The 16413-nt window shown below is 48.8% G+C and overlaps 1 protein-coding gene across 3 annotated transcripts in view; it reads left to right on the top strand.

Moving 5' to 3' along the window:
• The window catches only part of KIAA1522 (KIAA1522 ortholog), a 52733-nt gene that overhangs the window by 20447 nt on the left and 15873 nt on the right, over positions 1–16413 (top strand). Inside the window, exon 1 of one of the 3 annotated variants that reach the window (XM_053399082.1) lies at positions 15508–15828. The exons of the other annotated variants lie outside the window; for them this stretch is intronic. Within the exon in view, the coding sequence (XP_053255057.1) occupies positions 15771–15828 (58 nt within the window). The 5' untranslated portion in view covers positions 15508–15770. Of the gene's footprint in view, positions 1–15507; positions 15829–16413 lie in introns of those variants that run through there. 3 annotated transcript variants of the gene reach the window in all.

The following is a 16413-nucleotide window of genomic DNA, read 5'->3' as shown; positions in this document are numbered from 1 at the left end:
TCCCCCAATCTGAATGCCCTCCTGGCTGGTGCTAATGGGAGTTGTGGTCCAAAACAAATAGAGGGTACCCAGGTTGAGGACGGCTGCTGTATTCGTTGCTTGTTCTCCTTGCCGCACCTCTTAGTCTCCCTCCCCATTGTCAAAGTATAGATTAAACATGCAGAGCAGCTGACACCCCTCTTATTTGCTTATGCCACCTTGCAAAGTGTCAGATACATTGGTGGATTACAGTAATAATAATCTTATGTTAATATCTTGATACATTTTTTTTAATGCCGCCTTGGGTACTCCTGTGTGTAGAAAGACGGGATAAAAATTCCCCTGCTTGTTTCAAGGATATTAAGAAGCAGCTAATTGGTGCTCAGGTGTCCTTGAGTGTGCTGAGCGCTGGTCTTTTGGAGCATAAGGAGAGACTGTGGCTGTGAATACACTTTGTACTTTCCCCCCCTAGCAGGCTGGTAGTATAAATGTTGTTTGCCTAATTAACAGCCGCTGGATTAGGGACTCAAAAGTTCACTTTATTTTTCAGTCTGTTGATGCGCTTGTGGTTATAGCATGTGATGGGGAGGTCAGGACTCCTGAGTTTTTGTTTTTGGTGTTGCTGCTGATTCAGGGAAGCCAAGGCCTCTTACCTCCACCCCCACAAAACAGGAATTTCTGTTTAGCTGATGTTTTTTTCCCCCCAAATGAAAACCTTGACACAAATGGGGTGATAATCCCTGTAAACAGGAAAGTTCAGTTCCTTAATTTTTTACCGTACGCGGCTGTTAGTTTATTCCCCTGCACTAAATGCCCCTCTCCCCTTCTCTGTTTAACAACAAAGCTTACTGTTTTTTTAGAGGACAGGTTGTTGCAAATGCATTTCCCCATAAACAAAACAGGCAAATGTTAGAGGATCTTCCCTGATGATATTATTGTACAGGGATGATGTTTTTCCCCCTCCAGGCGCCCTTGGGTTCCTGATCAATCTGCCTGCTAAGATAAACTGTACTGAAGAACTGAGAAATGAAACTTTTTAATGTTCATTAAATCTGTGCTAGGAAAAGGAGCTTGCCTCGTTCTTCACCCACCCTTTTAGTATGAATAAATTGTAATTCATCTCTAAAATGTGAGACTCTTAAGTTTGTGAGTTGCTTGTTGGTGATGGAAAGGCAGAAGCTCTGGGTTTTTAAAATAATAAAACCTTCCGCTTCCCATGCTGAGCCTTGGCACCAGGGTTGGCTTGAGCATGATTGACTCAGATTAAGTCTTGCTTTCCTGGCTGTATTCAAAGCCGTGTGGTCACCTGGTCATGTGCCTCTAAAAGCCACCTGACATGCAAAAACCTAGCAAGTGAAACTTCCTCCGCAACTTATTTGATGTGAGGCTCCAGTGAAAGGCCCAGGGGGAGCAGGACCAATAAAAATAGTTGGCGGCCCTAACTCAGAGTTGCCACTTGTAGCCAAGTATGAGAAGCACCTTTATGAGTTTGATTTGGGATATGGGATGGCACCTGACTTGGCCCGATGTCTTGGCAGAATAAAGGTTGCTGAGAGTCAGACATGGATTTTGCAGGCTTCCTGGGCTGATTTCTGAAACCCTTCTGTGACGTGACCTTGGCCAAGACAGCCCTGCTTATTTGCCTGCTGATGCGTCAGACTTTCCAGGCAAGGTATTTTGCAAGATGTCGTTGGAAAAACACTGTGTGACACGTGTAGCAGTAATAGTGGTGGAAGAAAACCTATTGCAGTGCCAATGTTTGGCTCTTGGCACTGTACCAGACCTTGCTGAAGAGAGGGAGAAAGCCCTGGGCATGGATGGATGGAGTGGCAGCTGAGTCATCCCCCAAAGTTGGCATTGCAGGAGTACCCTTGATGCTGCTCTTTGGGTGATCAGATGCCAAGGAGGAGAGCTGAACTTTTGTACTTTCAACTGAAAAAGGAATCTGGGCAGATGTGGTCTTTCTGTCTTGCAGGGACTTGAGACAAACAGGTGCCTGCAGAAATCCCTGTTCTGTGCTCCTGTTAAACCGCCTGCCCTTCCCATTCCACATGTGCAGTCTGCGAAATTTCCCCTTTTTGGAACAACGATTACATAAAGGAACAGGCTGAGGGCCAAACTAGACATGACACCATTTGAGCAATGCGCAATTGTGCAAGTGCTTTTTTATATTTTAAAAACTGAATAGCAGATACGGCACTGGGATTGGGAATGCAGGAGGGTGGACCTGGCCAAGTGTTAAAGGCCCCCTTCCCCTGCTTCCAGCAGCATCCTAATCTACAATTTAGTACAGACAAGCCAACACCATCCACAAATTGCTAATTGCATGAATGGTGTCATGTCTAGTATGTGGAGTCCTTTGACCTTGACCTTCGCGATACTCTGTGAAGTGGGCGAGACTGCTCCGCAGCAGATGGTTTGAGGTTTGCATTGGGCTCAGCTTGTTGCTTGTCCCAGCGCCTTCCTTCTGATTTCTCAGGGTTGACTGTAAATGTCTTGTAGTGCATGGCCGAAGCTGAGGTTGGTTGCTAAAGTGGCATACAAGGTATACACAGTGGGCCCAGGTTCAGAACACTCTCCAGGACATACAGGGAATCCACACAGTTTAGAGGTGACCTAGGAAGCTTGTGCATGCAGATGCTGGGCAGAAGAAAGGGAAGGGAAATAATTTTAAAATGTCATTTTTTAAAAGAGAGGGACTTCATCTGGGCTTAGCCTGTGCATTAAGCAGCACAGCAACAAGCAGGAATTCCGCAAACAAATGCAGCAATTGGAAAACTTTCCTGCTTCTTGTGTTGTGGCTTCCAGAGACTGGGATTCAGAAGCATTATGGCCCCCAGCTGTGAAAGCAGAGCATTAGCTGTTGATAGCCTTGCCCTCCATTAATCGGCCCAATCCTCTTTTAAACCCATCCAAGTTGGTGTGGCCATCACTTTTCATGTTGAACTTGTTGCTCATGAGATGCTGCTGGACTCCAGCTCCCATCATCCCTGCCTATTGAGCATGCTGGTTGAGTCTGATGGGAATTTGAGTTCAAGAACATCTGGCATAGACAATTCTGAGCTAAGTGGACCAATGGTCATAAGGCAACAGCTTCCTGTGTTCCGAAAGCAGACTTTGCCAACCTGGTACCCTCCAGATGTTGTTGGACAACAACTCCCATCAGCCCCAGCCAGCCAACAAGGCTGTACTAAAGCATTTCACATCCTGTATAGAAAGGGATGCGTGGCATGACCCCAGACAATAATGATGATGATGATGATGATGATAATTGTTATTGTTGCTGTTGTTTCTGTTTCCCTAAAGGAGCCCAGGGTGGCAAACAGCACCCCCCTTAAAAAAACCCCCAAGCAAATCTCCTCACAGCTGAATAAGTTCAAGACTGCCATTTGCTTACAGCAGGGGTTTGCTGTCAAGATAGAACATGAGGGCATGGGGCCACAGCACTATACTTAAACCTTTCCTGGGGTTAGGGTAAGAAAGAGAAGTTTAAATATTGCCAGTGCCTCAGAAGAGAGCAGTCTTTTATCTCAGGTAGGCCTGTGTGTTGCCAGTCCCCATAGCAATCCAGCGAGATGTGGGCAAGGCCAGACGGAGGCCCTTCCTTTGAATGCCACATTCATCCCCTGACAAAGGAGGAGACGGGGCCTCTGCTGATAAGGCATATTGTGGCAGAAGAGTCGGCCACATGTGTGAACAGAGAGAGGGCGATAGCAGGGAGAGGTGGCGGTGGGGCAGGCGTTTGTCTGGAAAACGTGGAGTGCGTTTTGGTCTGTTCTCAGTCCTAGCGCCATAGCAACCGATCATCGGAGGCCGCAGAGCAAAAGAATGTGCATTGTGTTGCTTCAGCGGTTTTTCAGGCGCTCAGCTGGGATCGATTGGTGGGGGCCGGGGTGTGTCTGCCCCTGCAGGACAGTCTAAGGCTGCCTGGGGCCCCCCCAATTCTCCGTGTGTAGCAAAAAAAGGAGGGGCAGTGGTGCGGTTGGATCCCTGTACTTCCAGTCTCTGAGAAATGGGAGGGTCTTGGTCGAAAAGGGGGCAGGAGAAGTAGTTGCCTCAAAACAGTGAATTAATTGGGGAAGGTGTTGTCATTGTGGGACACAATCCACCAGGGCATCCTTGAAACGAGGGAGAGCAAGCAGAGGTGTGTGTGTGTGCATGCGCTCAATGCCCATGAGTGTGCCTTGGTTCCTCGTGTGTAGGGCTTATATGTGTAGGACTATTATGGGAATAAGAAATGTGGCTGGGGGAGGGTTAGAGCCATTTTGGAGGAAATATTACATAAAAATGCATTAAATAAGTTAGATTTGATTCCCTCGCCCCCGATCAACTATGTTTACAGAAGTACGTCTGTGAAATTGTGTCATGTTCAAAACAATAGATTTCACCAGGAAATGTCACTGGACAGGCTGGTGCACTCTGCACATGTTTAGCGGTGTTCCCTTCTTTGTTTTGTTAACTGAGCCTTGGCACTGAATGCAGACTGTAGGGTTGTTCATTTGCCCAGCTGGTTTTTCCTTTGCTCCAGGAAGCTTGCAATGTTTCTTCTTCCTCATACCAGGACCTTAGCAATTAGGTGCTTGGATGCATTAAGCAGCCTTTGATCTGAGCGATGGTCCAAGACGTCTTCTGCTATGCCTTTGGCTGCTGCATCTCCTCTAGGTGGCCAGAAGGGGGCAGAAGCAAACTCTGAACCGAGGGGTAGGGGTGGTATTCAAGCAAACACCCACTGAATATTTTGGTTCTGCCATGACTAGGCATCGCTTTGACTCCTAATCCCTAAGATTGAGGGACCTGGTTCAGTTATTTAGTAACGACGGAAAGGCATTCTGCACAGGCCTCGTGGCATTCTTTTAAAAAATTATTCATAGACTGAGCCCTGGCACAAGTTAAGCCCAGAATTAATTTGGAGAGTTAATCAGGGGGTGTATGTGTGTATTTTCAGGTAACTAAAATGAGATCTCAGGTTGGGCTCAAGTCTTAGCCCTTGAATGCTCAGTTCCTCTTTCAGTACCACCCTGGTTTGGTGCCCCAAATATTGCACTGCAGTGCATTGCCTTGGAAACTGCCTGGTTTCATTTAGGAACTTCTGTTGCCCATGCTGAGCTGGGATGTAGCTCCCTCCTGCCCCTTTTGACTTCTGCTACCACATTAGCTGGAACCCCTGCTAGGAAGGCCTTGGAGGCTATGGAGATAGGAGAGCAGGATCACGCCCTTATGGAGGATGGGCACACCAGGCATCCCACTGAGTCATCGTGGTGGAATGCAGCCTGTGGCCAGATGCCACCCATTGGGAACAAGGTGTGTGTGTGTGGGGGGGAACATCTGGTTTACAGGAAGGGCTGCTGCTCAGTGCATCCAGAAGGTGCCACGTTCAATCCCTGATCTGATGGTATCTCCAAGTAGGGCTCGGAATGTCCCTTGCCTGGAACTTAGAGACCTTCTGCCAGTCGGTATAGAGAGTGTTGAATCCTGTGGACCAGTGGGTCTAACTTGTGGCAAGGCAGCATCCTGTATGCTTATGAGACTTTAAGCACAAAGGGGGGGTGGTTCCCTGTCTGGAAGTGCTTCGAGGGGCTAGTGTAGGGCTGGGGAGTAGATTGACTGACCCCACCTGAAAGCCACCTGGACTGTTTCCTCCAGGACCTTTGAAGGTGACTTGCACCATGCCCCTTCGCAGGCACAGAGATGCACCACTGGGCATTTTTTTGGGAGAGCCATCACTATTGTGCCATTCAAACATGCGTAGTCCTACCCAGGCAAGTTCATAGGACTGTAGAAGTGTCTAGTCCAGCTCCCTGCAGTGCAGGAATCACTGCCAAAGAATCCTCGACAGATGGCCATCCAAACTCTGCTTAAAAACCTCCACTGAAGGAGCGTCCACCACCTTCCTAGGGAGTCCGTTCCACTCTTACCACCAGAAAGTTATTCCTAGGATTTAGTTGGAATCTCCATTCTTGTCATTTGAATCCATTGGTTTGGGTCAACCCTTCTGGAGCAGCAGAAAGCAAGCTTGCTCAGTCTTCCATGTGACAGCCCTTCAGATATTAGAGAGGGGATATGATAGCCTCCTTCAGTCTCCTCAGCTGTTAATCCTCTTTGATTTAGAAGGGGTGTGTGTGCAGAAGGAACTTCTTTTTTCCATCTAAGCCAGTTTCCAGAATGAGAAGAGAGGTGTGCAGTTTGAGAGGAAGAGCCCCAGCTGATGGGCAGCAGAACAGCACCTGCTTGGCAGGTAAAATGTCCCAAGGTCAAGCCAGTGGCATCTCCGGTCAAAAGGGTAGCAAGGCTGGGAAAGGCAGTTCCTGTTATTGTTTGTTGCTGTTGTTGTTAAATTTTTTACTTGCCCTTCACCAGCAGGTCCTAGGGCAGGTCATAGCCATTTCAAAGTCAGAATTAAAAACAATTAAAACAAATTGCAGCCACTGGAATAGGGTGGGCCCTGAAAACATACATCTCACGTGTCAAAGGACAGGGTGGAAACAGTGCATCTTTGGCATTCCCTGAAAGCTGCCGTCTGCACCTACCTCTGTGGGGAGGAGGAGGGTTCCATTAAGGGGCTGATAGCTGAGGTAGAGCCAGCCCTTCTCCAACACAGTGCCCTCCATATATTTTGGACTACAACTCCCATCAGCACATGCCAGCACAGCTGTGCCATCCAAGGCATTAATTGTGCATGCCAGTTGCCAGGGCCACCAGGTTGGCAAAGGCTGAGTACTGAGCTAAATGCCGCAGTGGGCTGACTCGACACACGGTACCTCCATGTGGCAGAATTGCACCCCATTGCCCTATTTGTGACGTTGTAAGGGACCCTAGAGCGCCTGTACCTTTTAGATTCTGCTCCGCTCCAATAACACTCAAACAGAGCTACAGTAATACCTCGGGTTAAGAACTTAATTCATTCTGGAGGTCTGTTCTTAACCTGAAACTGTTCTTAACCTGAAGCACCACTTTAGCTAATGGGGCCTCCTGTTGCCGCTGCACCACTGCTGCACGATTTCTGTTCTCATCCTGAAGCAAAGTTCTTAACCCGAGGTAATATTTCTGGGTTAGTGGAGTCTGTAACCTGAAGCGTATGTAACCCGAGGTACCACTGTATTACCAAAGCATCAGTTGTGTTCTAGGCTTTTTGATTCCTTGGGACTCTTGCATATCTAGTTTAGGAGAGGCAGTTGTGATGCAGCCCCTTCCCATAGCTCCCTGAGTGATGTGTGGTCTGAATGTGATATCTGTCAGTCTGTCTATCTTTCTTTCTATCATCTATCTATCTATCTATCATCTATCTATCTATCATCTATCTATCTATATTTGCCATTATATATATATATATATATATATATATATATATATATGAGAGAATATATTCATTATATATTCTATATATATATATATATATATATATATATATTGTTGCAGTTTAATCCTGAATATATCCAAGAGCAACCAAGCTGGTGACCTCCAGTTCCCATCAGTCCAGCAGTATCATGCAGGGACTGATGGGAATTGTAGTCCAAAACACCTGGAAAGCCTCTGGTTGAGGAAGGCTGCACAAGAGCATTTCTTTGAGTTTTGCTGTGAACATGATACACTGCCCATGGAAATCCCACAGCAGAGTGTGATTTAGCTGTGATTCCTACACTGGAGTGGATTGCACTCGATAACCCTTTGGGTCTCTTCCAACTCAACAGTTCCATTATTAAATTTCTATACCGCCCTTCATCTGAGGATTACAGGGCGGTTTACAATAGAGAAACACAAAAATGCATACCATAGTAGTAGACAAAAACCATACCCCCTGCCAGTATTATTGTTTATTTAATTTCTATGATTCTGTGACTCCCTGGTAGGGAAAGGAGATCACTTGTCCTGCCTGAAATTGAGCTTGTGTGGCATGGGAAGACCGAGAAGGGACTGGGACATCCTTTCCCTCTCAGATGGTGACCTCTGCTTCCCTTCTGCCCAGGAAATATCATCTGGCCCTGGGCTGCTGCATGAACAGGCTCAGTTCCTGCAGCAGGAAGAGTTCCACATGCTGTGTTGGTCCTGGGGTTCCTTCTCCTTGGATGCCGCCCTTCTGTGGCCTAGCCTGCCTTCTCAAGTGGCATCGCAGCACGAAGGCAGGCAGGCAGGCAGGCAGGCAGGCAACCTCCTGCCTTTTGCTGTCTCTCCGGCTCTTCCTGTTCAACCTGGGAAGTCTGCGTTTAGACATAAACCTGTTTGGTAGCTTTTCTAAGAATGGAGGGGAAGGCAGGGAGGCCGATGGGCTGACCCAGGGGGTGATGATGTGGCAGGCTGCCATGCAGGTGCTAATGCTATAGTGCCCAGCTCTCCTTTAGCCAAGGCCCAAAAGCACATTCTGCCTGAACTCTCCAGGGCGTGGAGATGTGCTGCCCTTGTTGTGCACTGTGGCACAACAAGAAAACCACCCCATTCTCTGGCTCTCTTTGCAGTTGCGAAGTGCCAGTGCAGTGCCCATGAGTGTGTTTCCTGGTGGTGCCCACGGCCTCCCCCTCTCTGGCTGAAATTAGGCTTGAAAGAAGCCATTCATTGTAGTCAACAGGGGGGTTTGTAGTACAAACCGGAGGTTTGTATATATTATGAAACAGAAAGTGATTAAAATAAGTATGCAAAGTGAATGCCAACAGATATGAAGGCTGTGCAGGTACCTGGACGGACAGGTCATTGGATTACAGTGGTACCTCAAATTAAGTACTTAATTCGTTCCGGAGGTCCGTACTTAACCTGAAACTGTTCTTAACCTGAAGCACCACTTTAGCTAATGGGGCCTCCTGCTGCCGTTGCGCCGCCGCTGCACGATTTCTGTTCTCATCCTGAAGCAAAGTTCTTAACCTGATGCACTATTTCTGGGTTAGTGGAGTCTGTAACCTGAAGCGTATGTAACCTGAGGTATCACTGTACTTCTGGGAGAAAGAAAGGCAGGGAAAATTACTGTTGTGGTATAAGAAAAGAGGCTGGGCACAAAGCAGGAGGAGAAACTGAGATCAAAGTGGATATAATTATTATATTCCATGGTGCAACCTGCTTGGCTTCCGTGGGCGCTGAAGCCATCTACAGAGGTCATCTGAACTTTGCATCTTCAGGATGTTTGTGGCAATTGTAGCATTTTGGGTGTCATGTGGGAACCTCAGAGAACCATTCCTCTCTCTTTGCAATGCAGGGACATCCATGCCTCAAAACCAACCCTGGACCTCTTGATGCCATTATTCATAAATCATTTTCTAGAGCACTTTTTGGCATGTGCGGAAGTCCATAGCCATGATCTCATCTATGCTCAGTTGTCTCCTGCTGGCTGTTTCCTCCTCATGCTTGCTGCTTTCCTCGCACATGACGAATTTGGCCCCAGGAATCTCCTGCTGCTGCTCCAAGCCGGGCCTGAGTTTTGTGATGTATGAAAATTGGAATGTGTTTGGGGAGAGTGACGGAGCTGGGGTTACAGAGTTCAGGCGGCAACATGCACTTTATTCTTCATTTTGGTTGCACACGCTTGAGCAAATGGGAATGTAAGAAAGAAGCATGTGCAAAAAATTTCTTTATGCCAGTGCTTATTGGAACTAAAGACCTTCCCTTGAACAATCAATGGGTCTGCTTTCATTTGCAGAGGAGCAGCATGTATATTAGGGATGATCTTGCCACTTCATGGCCTGTGCAAAACCCTCTGGACAAGGGTTTCAAAAGTGTTGTTCACCATGCAGGGTACAGAATGGACAGGAAATAATAAACTATAACTGAAGTAAAAGCAGAGAAAATGAGGTGGGAGGGCCGACAAGAAATATATTATTGGTGCAAGAAAGAAAGTGATTTGGAACTCTGAATTATAGGGGTGGGTCACACATGTCCCTACCCTGACAGTGAATTTTACTGAATGCAGTGGGATTTTCCACTGGAATGGTGGTTGCATGTGTGTGAGCTTGTTCTGTAGGACAATGTTGACTTTGGGACACCAATCGGCAACGTCAAACAGCTGGCTGGATCACACTTGCATGTCTTGTTACATGACAACCACAACATTGCATGTTTGGGATTTTGTTTTGTTTAGTTTAGTTTCTCTTTAGAGAAAAGGTGAGTAAGAGGTGACATGGAGAAAGTGAGTAGAGGAATGTTTTCCTCCCTGTCTAATAACACTAGAACTCATGGACATCCAGAAATGACTGGCTCATCTTTTAAAAATGTAAATTATTAAATAGGCCTGTTAGTATAAAAAGGCCTCCCAAGAGATGCCTGAAAGTTCGCAGTGAGGATGTTTTATAGTGCAACCCCTTGTGTGGCTGTGCCATATCATCAATAGTCCAAAATACACTTGCTTTTCTGTATTGCTCTCTCTCTCCCAGAACGCAGGGCACAAAGTGCTCCACATCCATTCTCTCAGTAACAGCCTTGCAAGGGTGTCTAGTACTGCTGGGGCCGTAACTTCAGTGGTGTGGCCTGAAAGGCCCTGTTGATTATGATTGCCTGTGGATGCAAAGCGGTGTCACTGTAGGCTGGGTTGGGCAACCCTTTGTTTCTCAAGAGCTACTTTCTCAAGGGGATAATCTGCCAAGGGGGAGGCTGCATGCTGATGGGGAGGCCACCCTCTTTTCTCTCCTCCTCATCCAGAGGACTGCAGGGGGAAGGACTGAGTTTGCAGAGGGCTTCTGAACTTAGGCCAAGGACTGTGGATTGTCCTCCTTGGCATCTTTGTTGTGAAACGGTTAAATCAGCCTTTGTCAACCAAGTGCTGCAGCTGGGGCTGATGGGAACTGTAGTCCCAAACCTCTGGAGGGCACCAGGCTGGCAAAGGCTGCCCTGTATACCTTACACTGAAGAACAGAGGGGAAAGCCAGTTCAGTTTTAGACCAGAAGGCCTGTGTAGACACCCTTAAGGAGTTCAGTGAGTCATCATTTGAACCAGGGACATCCTGGTTCACAGTCTTTCCTGTGCTGCCCCAGCATCACACAGTACAACAATCTAAAGGTGCCTCATTTATGCCCAGAGGTTCAGGACCGATGAGCAAGTCTGATTTGAGATGAGCCACTGGCTCTGTCTGGGCATGTTGCTGGCAGAACAAGAGGCTGCAAATGAAAGTCAAATTCAGCAGGAAATCAGCAGCTATTTCTGGAAAGCCTGGGAGGGCTTCTCTCACTGTTTCTTTTGATATTCTAGTGCCCAATCAGTCTGGGAGAGAATCACAAGAGACGAGGAGCTTGGGGTGAGTGAGGGGAGCGGGTCGCAGTGAAACCATTTTGCTCCTTGGGAGAAGAGCAAGGCAGGTGTGCAACAGTTACCTGCACTTCAGATGTTTCTGTTTTAATTCGGTTCAACCGCTGCAGCTTCTCCCAAAGAATCTTGGGAACTGCAGTTTGGTGCAGGGTGGGGCGGGTGATAATGCTTCAGAAGCCAAGAAGCTCCTAATTACACAAGGCTAAGAGTCAAAGGGGCACGTGGCACGTTAAAGACTACTCTGGTTTTCTGCATCCTTTGCCCTACAGGTGCTTTGTACTGAAACAGACCATCACCCCAGGCATTCTGGCTGGAAATTGTCCAAAACATCTGGAGGGCAAGCACCAAGTTGGCAAAAGCTGCCCTACTTCTTCAGAGTCAGCTTAAGAGCTGCATTGTCCAGAGCACCAGGAACAACTTTTCTTTCTTTCTATCTTTCTTTCTTTCTTTCTTTCTTTCTTTCTTTCTTTCTTTCTTTCTTTCTCTCTCTCTCTCTCTCTCTCTCTCTCTCTCTCTCTCTCTCTCTCTCTTCTTTCTCTTTCTTTCTTTCTTTCTTTCTTTCTTTCTCTGGAAATATTCTCTCCCACCCCTTTTGCTAATGGCATATGAATGTATATTTCTGCCTCGATGGTGGTGTGGCTTGGTCATCTTATGCCCTGGACTTTAGGTAGCCATGTGCATTACTTCCATTGTGAAGCACCACATTTCAGATCCTCCCCACTGCCATTCCCTGCTTTGCAACTGCTTCTACGTTCCTGACATGTTAGAGCAACAAACAAACAAAAAAACAACTTAACAAGCCTGATTTTTTAAAAAAGAAAAGAAATGCTCTGAGCAGGTGCAGTTACACTTTTGAAGCACAGCACAACAGGAGTAATCAATCAATCAGTCAGTCAGTCAATCAAAACAGAGTGTTTTTGTTATGCTCTGTTGACCCATAAACAAAGTACAACTACAAAATCACAGCCTCCATGGAGCCCATTACTAATTATTAACACTGGCAAGCTAGCAAGTCTGAGAGGTAGGACAGCATTCTGACTTATTGCTCACTGTTCTGGGATAGATTTATTAAGTCCCCTTAAGGAAGATGCTCAGTAGGGTCTGTAACAAAGGGAGCCGCCGCCTGGTAAGAGGATAAGTTATGAGTTCTCTAACCTCTTGATAAAAATCTACAGTGGATGAGAGACTGTTTGAATCTCCAAACAGTTACAAAGACGGCATCTGCCCTTGAAGGGAACTCTGGCAAATCTAAGATTTTGGAGGATGAAACAATAAAATGAGTGAATGAAATTGCTTTTTTATACTTAGGTATATTAAGGGAATTTGTATATGGCATATGCGCTTGATTGAGGCAGAACCAAGTGAGGCCCAGTGACTACAGGAATGAAATGGAGTTTGATTCTCTGCCTTGAGGCTAAACACATTTACTTGTGAATAAGTACTCTTCTGATGCAGAAAAGGAATATATATGGAAAAGAACAAAAAAACCATGAACGTGCTGCAATAGCAACCAGTGCCAGTTCTGCTATGCTTGTGCCACTCTCTCTGGGTGGTCATTTTGAGGCAGTGGGGGCTGGGCTAAAGAGCCCTGGACTTGGGCTCAGAGACCCAGCCCTAATCAGCAGGTAAACAGAGACTGCCTGGACCTGGGTTGCTATAGGGTTTTTATTTTCTATTTTTTGCCCTTTAATAATTTCACACAGGCTGATAAAGAAGTACTGTAGAGCAGGGGTAGGGGATCTCTTTCAGCCCACAGGCTGCTTTCTCTCATGGGGAACCTTCCAGGAGCCGTCTAGGGGCAGGTGATAACAGCAACAACAACAACAACAACATTTATACCCCACCCATTTGACTGGTTTGCAATGGATGTGGCTATTAACTTTGTACAGTAAGGCTGCATTACAGAGCCACACCATACATTTACAGCATGTCCAACACACATTTAAAGTGCATGACTTTCCCCAAAAGAATTCTGGGAACTGTAGTTTGTTTGGGGTGCTGGGAATTGCCACTCTGTGAGCGGGAAAGCTAAAGTTGGGGGGGGAGAGCCGTGTGCATTGAGTGGCTCTGCCCATACAACCCATCCACTGCTGCAAAGAAAAGGCAAGGACACATCCTGACTAGGCAAAAACACTTGAGGGCACGGAGCAGGACTGGGGAAGGGTGCAGCCTTGAGGGGAGTCCCAACAGCTGGACAAAGAGGCCCAGAGGGCCAAATCATTCACCACTTACAAGCCTAAGGTTTCCCACTCTTGAAGTGGAAGGTGGCATTTGCCTAGCAGAGTCCCTGTCTTGGTTGCATTTCCTTGAGCTAAACCGTAAGGAGAAATCTCAGGATGGAGACCCAGAGATTCATGGGGGAGGAGGGGAAGGCCCAGAAAGAATGCAGGAGTCTCTGTATCTGTCTCAGAAGCCCTGGGCTGGATGCAGCCACCTTAAATAGATGATTAGCTTGGCTGGTGTCTGAGGTGGTTGTTTTGTGATGCCATCAAGTTACATTTTTCTGGAGCAATACAAACCTAAGTAAAAAGCTCCTGCCTGAAGGAAATTACAGTCGCAAGTAGACAGAGAGAAGGCAAGGCTGAGGAGAGGAATGTCTGTAATTCCACCTAGATGGCTCCTCAGGGTTGGGTTCAGTTGGGGGTGAGCACTGATAAGTCCTCGCCCCCAGGAACTCTCCCCAGGTCATACACCTTACTGCCCCTGCCTCCCACCCCCAACTCAGTGCTCTCTATATGTTTTGGACTATAACTCCCATCAGCCTCAGCAGGGGCTGATGGGAGATTTAGTCCAAAGCATGGCACCGGGGCAGGCATTTCTAATGGATCACTTTGTTGGCTTGAGTAGGGTCCCTCTCCATCCTTCCCCCCCCCATCCCTGTCTTAGCTCCCCATTTGGTCACCCAAGTGCCAGATGACAATGGCTGTTGCTCCTGGAGAATGAGCCAGCAGCACCTCTTCTCTCTCCCGGTCTTGCATGCTTGGAGCGCCCCTTGCCTGAGTGCCTTGCCGCCTGCCAGATGGCGTGGGCCTGACCTGCCGGGGTCTCCTCTCTTTCTAAGTGGCCTGATGAATATTCAGCTGTGGGGTGGTGGGGGTGAGGTTCTCCAGAAGGGTGAAAAGAGGACCCTGACAGCTGGCAATGAAAGGACTTAATTTGCTCTGAAAAGAAAGTAAGAGGAAGAGCTGAGGCTGAGCGGAGTTTAAGAAACAGAGAGTCTGGGAGAGGCAGGTATCCCCAGCTGGAGAAAACTGCTGCAGAGAAAGGAGCTTGCATTGATGGCACACATTTCTGCATTGGGAACTTCTGGCTCTTCTGAAATCTGTCTGTGGGGAAAATTTACTCTGCTCGCCCTCAGCTGCACATGGGGATGAGGGCCTCTCCTGTGTGGGGAAGCTGCTCCTTGCTATGGGTGTGGGGGACGAGTGTTAGTGCAATGGAGTCCAGGCACAATGCAATGTTCACACATGGCAAAGAGGAACGGGAGGGGAGAGAGAGACTGATCCATCTTGCTCTGTATTGTGCAGTCAGGGGACGTCAACCTTTTCAGACCCGGTTTTAACCCAAATGTGCATTTGGGAACCTGTTTTTTTTTAATCTTTTACCATATGTTTGCATAGTGCTCCTGTTGCAACCCACCTTGAACCAGGCCCTGTCCCACTCATCTGTTGAAAGCCAGTGGTCTACACTGACTGGCAGCAAGCATCTCTCCAGGGTTTCCAGCAGGCATCTCTACCCAGAGATGCCAGCAATTGACTCTGGGACCTTCTGCATGCAAAGCAGAAAGCCTAACTTTCTAAGCCGGTCTTCCTAAGGCTCCCAGAGGGGATTCATGTGTGCACATTTGCAGCTGCTTCCTCACTTTCTGACTGCTTCCGAGGATCCTGGAGTGAGGCCACTGTGAGGGGGCTGCCTGAGACAATGCCCCCTCTTACTGTGGTCCTTTTGCCCCCCACCTCCAGTCAACAGGTGAGAAATTGCGTGCTCCTGCAAAGCTGCCCAAGTTGTGTACAGTTCACATGTTCGCTACTCACTAGTTACTGTTTTTTCATTTGCAAACCTATTCTCAAAGCCTTTTTGTTATTATGCTCCAAAAGGCAAGCCTTTACAGGTGAGCGGTTTCCCGAGTGCTTGCGCAGCCTCAAGCAAAAGCTGTTTTGAATGGGGTACCCTGGGAGGAGGGAATTGGGCCTGCAAGTCCCGGCCCTAAGCCTGGAGGGTCCGCGTCCCTTCCTCCCGCCCAGATATTGCGGGGGGAGGGGCTGGGAAGCGGAGAAGTCCCCCCCCCGTCCCCTCCATTGTTGCCCGCGCCGCCTTCTGAGGACCCCGACGGCGCTGGCGGCGGCGGCAGCAGGAACGGCGCTCTCTCTCCTTCGGCGGCCAAACCCTCCCGGGGCGAAGCGGCGGCAGCGGCTGCGCTGGTCCCGCCCCGGCGAGGGAGGCGGCCGATGAGGGATGCTGAAGGAGAAAGGGACGAAGAGGCGCCTCGCCTCACCGTCGAGGGTTGGCTGAAGAGGAAGAGGACGCCGCCGGAGCAGCTGCAGCAGCCGCCCGGAGCGGGCCGGGGGTCGGGATGGTGGTCTTCCTCGGGAGGAACCTCCCGTCGCTGCTGAAGCTCTTCAAGAAGAAGGGTGAGCCGGGCGCGGCCGGGGCAGGGAGGCGTCCCGCCGGCGGGCTGGGCACCGGGGAGGGAGGCGAGCGAGCCCGAGACCCCCACCCTCCTGAATCTTTGTGAACTTCTTCGGGGGCTGCCGCCGAGCGCAGGATCGGGCTTGCCCGGGGATTTCCCATTAAGCCCCCGGCCCCCACCCCCACCCCCCGCGCAACGGTGTGTAGATTTACTCGAGAGTAAGTCTCACCACCACACGCTGCGCGCGCGCGCTTAGGATCGCAGCCCTGCAGTGCAATCCTTTACGGGTCTACTCGGGAGTAAGCCCCACGCGCTTCTTTGGAATCGGGACTTTGGGGTGGGGGTAAACTCGGGAAGGCTGCTGATTTGGGGGTGCAGCTGAAAGACCGGAAACTCTGGGCGGCGGAGCTTGCCCTTTGTCACCGTCGGGATGTTCCGCCCGGGGTTGGCATTTCAAAGGGGGCTTGTGTCTGTGGAGCTTCGGGGAGGGGGTCGGGGGGAGGTATGTGCCACTGCCACCCGAGCCCCCTCTGCACGGCGTCCTTGGGATCCGCTGCCCGCGTCTGCCCCAGCCAGCGGTGGGGAA

Source organism: Podarcis raffonei, chromosome 8 (assembly GCF_027172205.1).
Source record: "Podarcis raffonei isolate rPodRaf1 chromosome 8, rPodRaf1.pri, whole genome shotgun sequence".
Taxonomy (NCBI): Eukaryota; Metazoa; Chordata; class Lepidosauria; order Squamata; family Lacertidae; genus Podarcis; species Podarcis raffonei.
The sequence above is the reverse complement of the archived record's forward strand: the minus strand, read 5'-3'. Positions and strand labels throughout refer to the sequence as shown.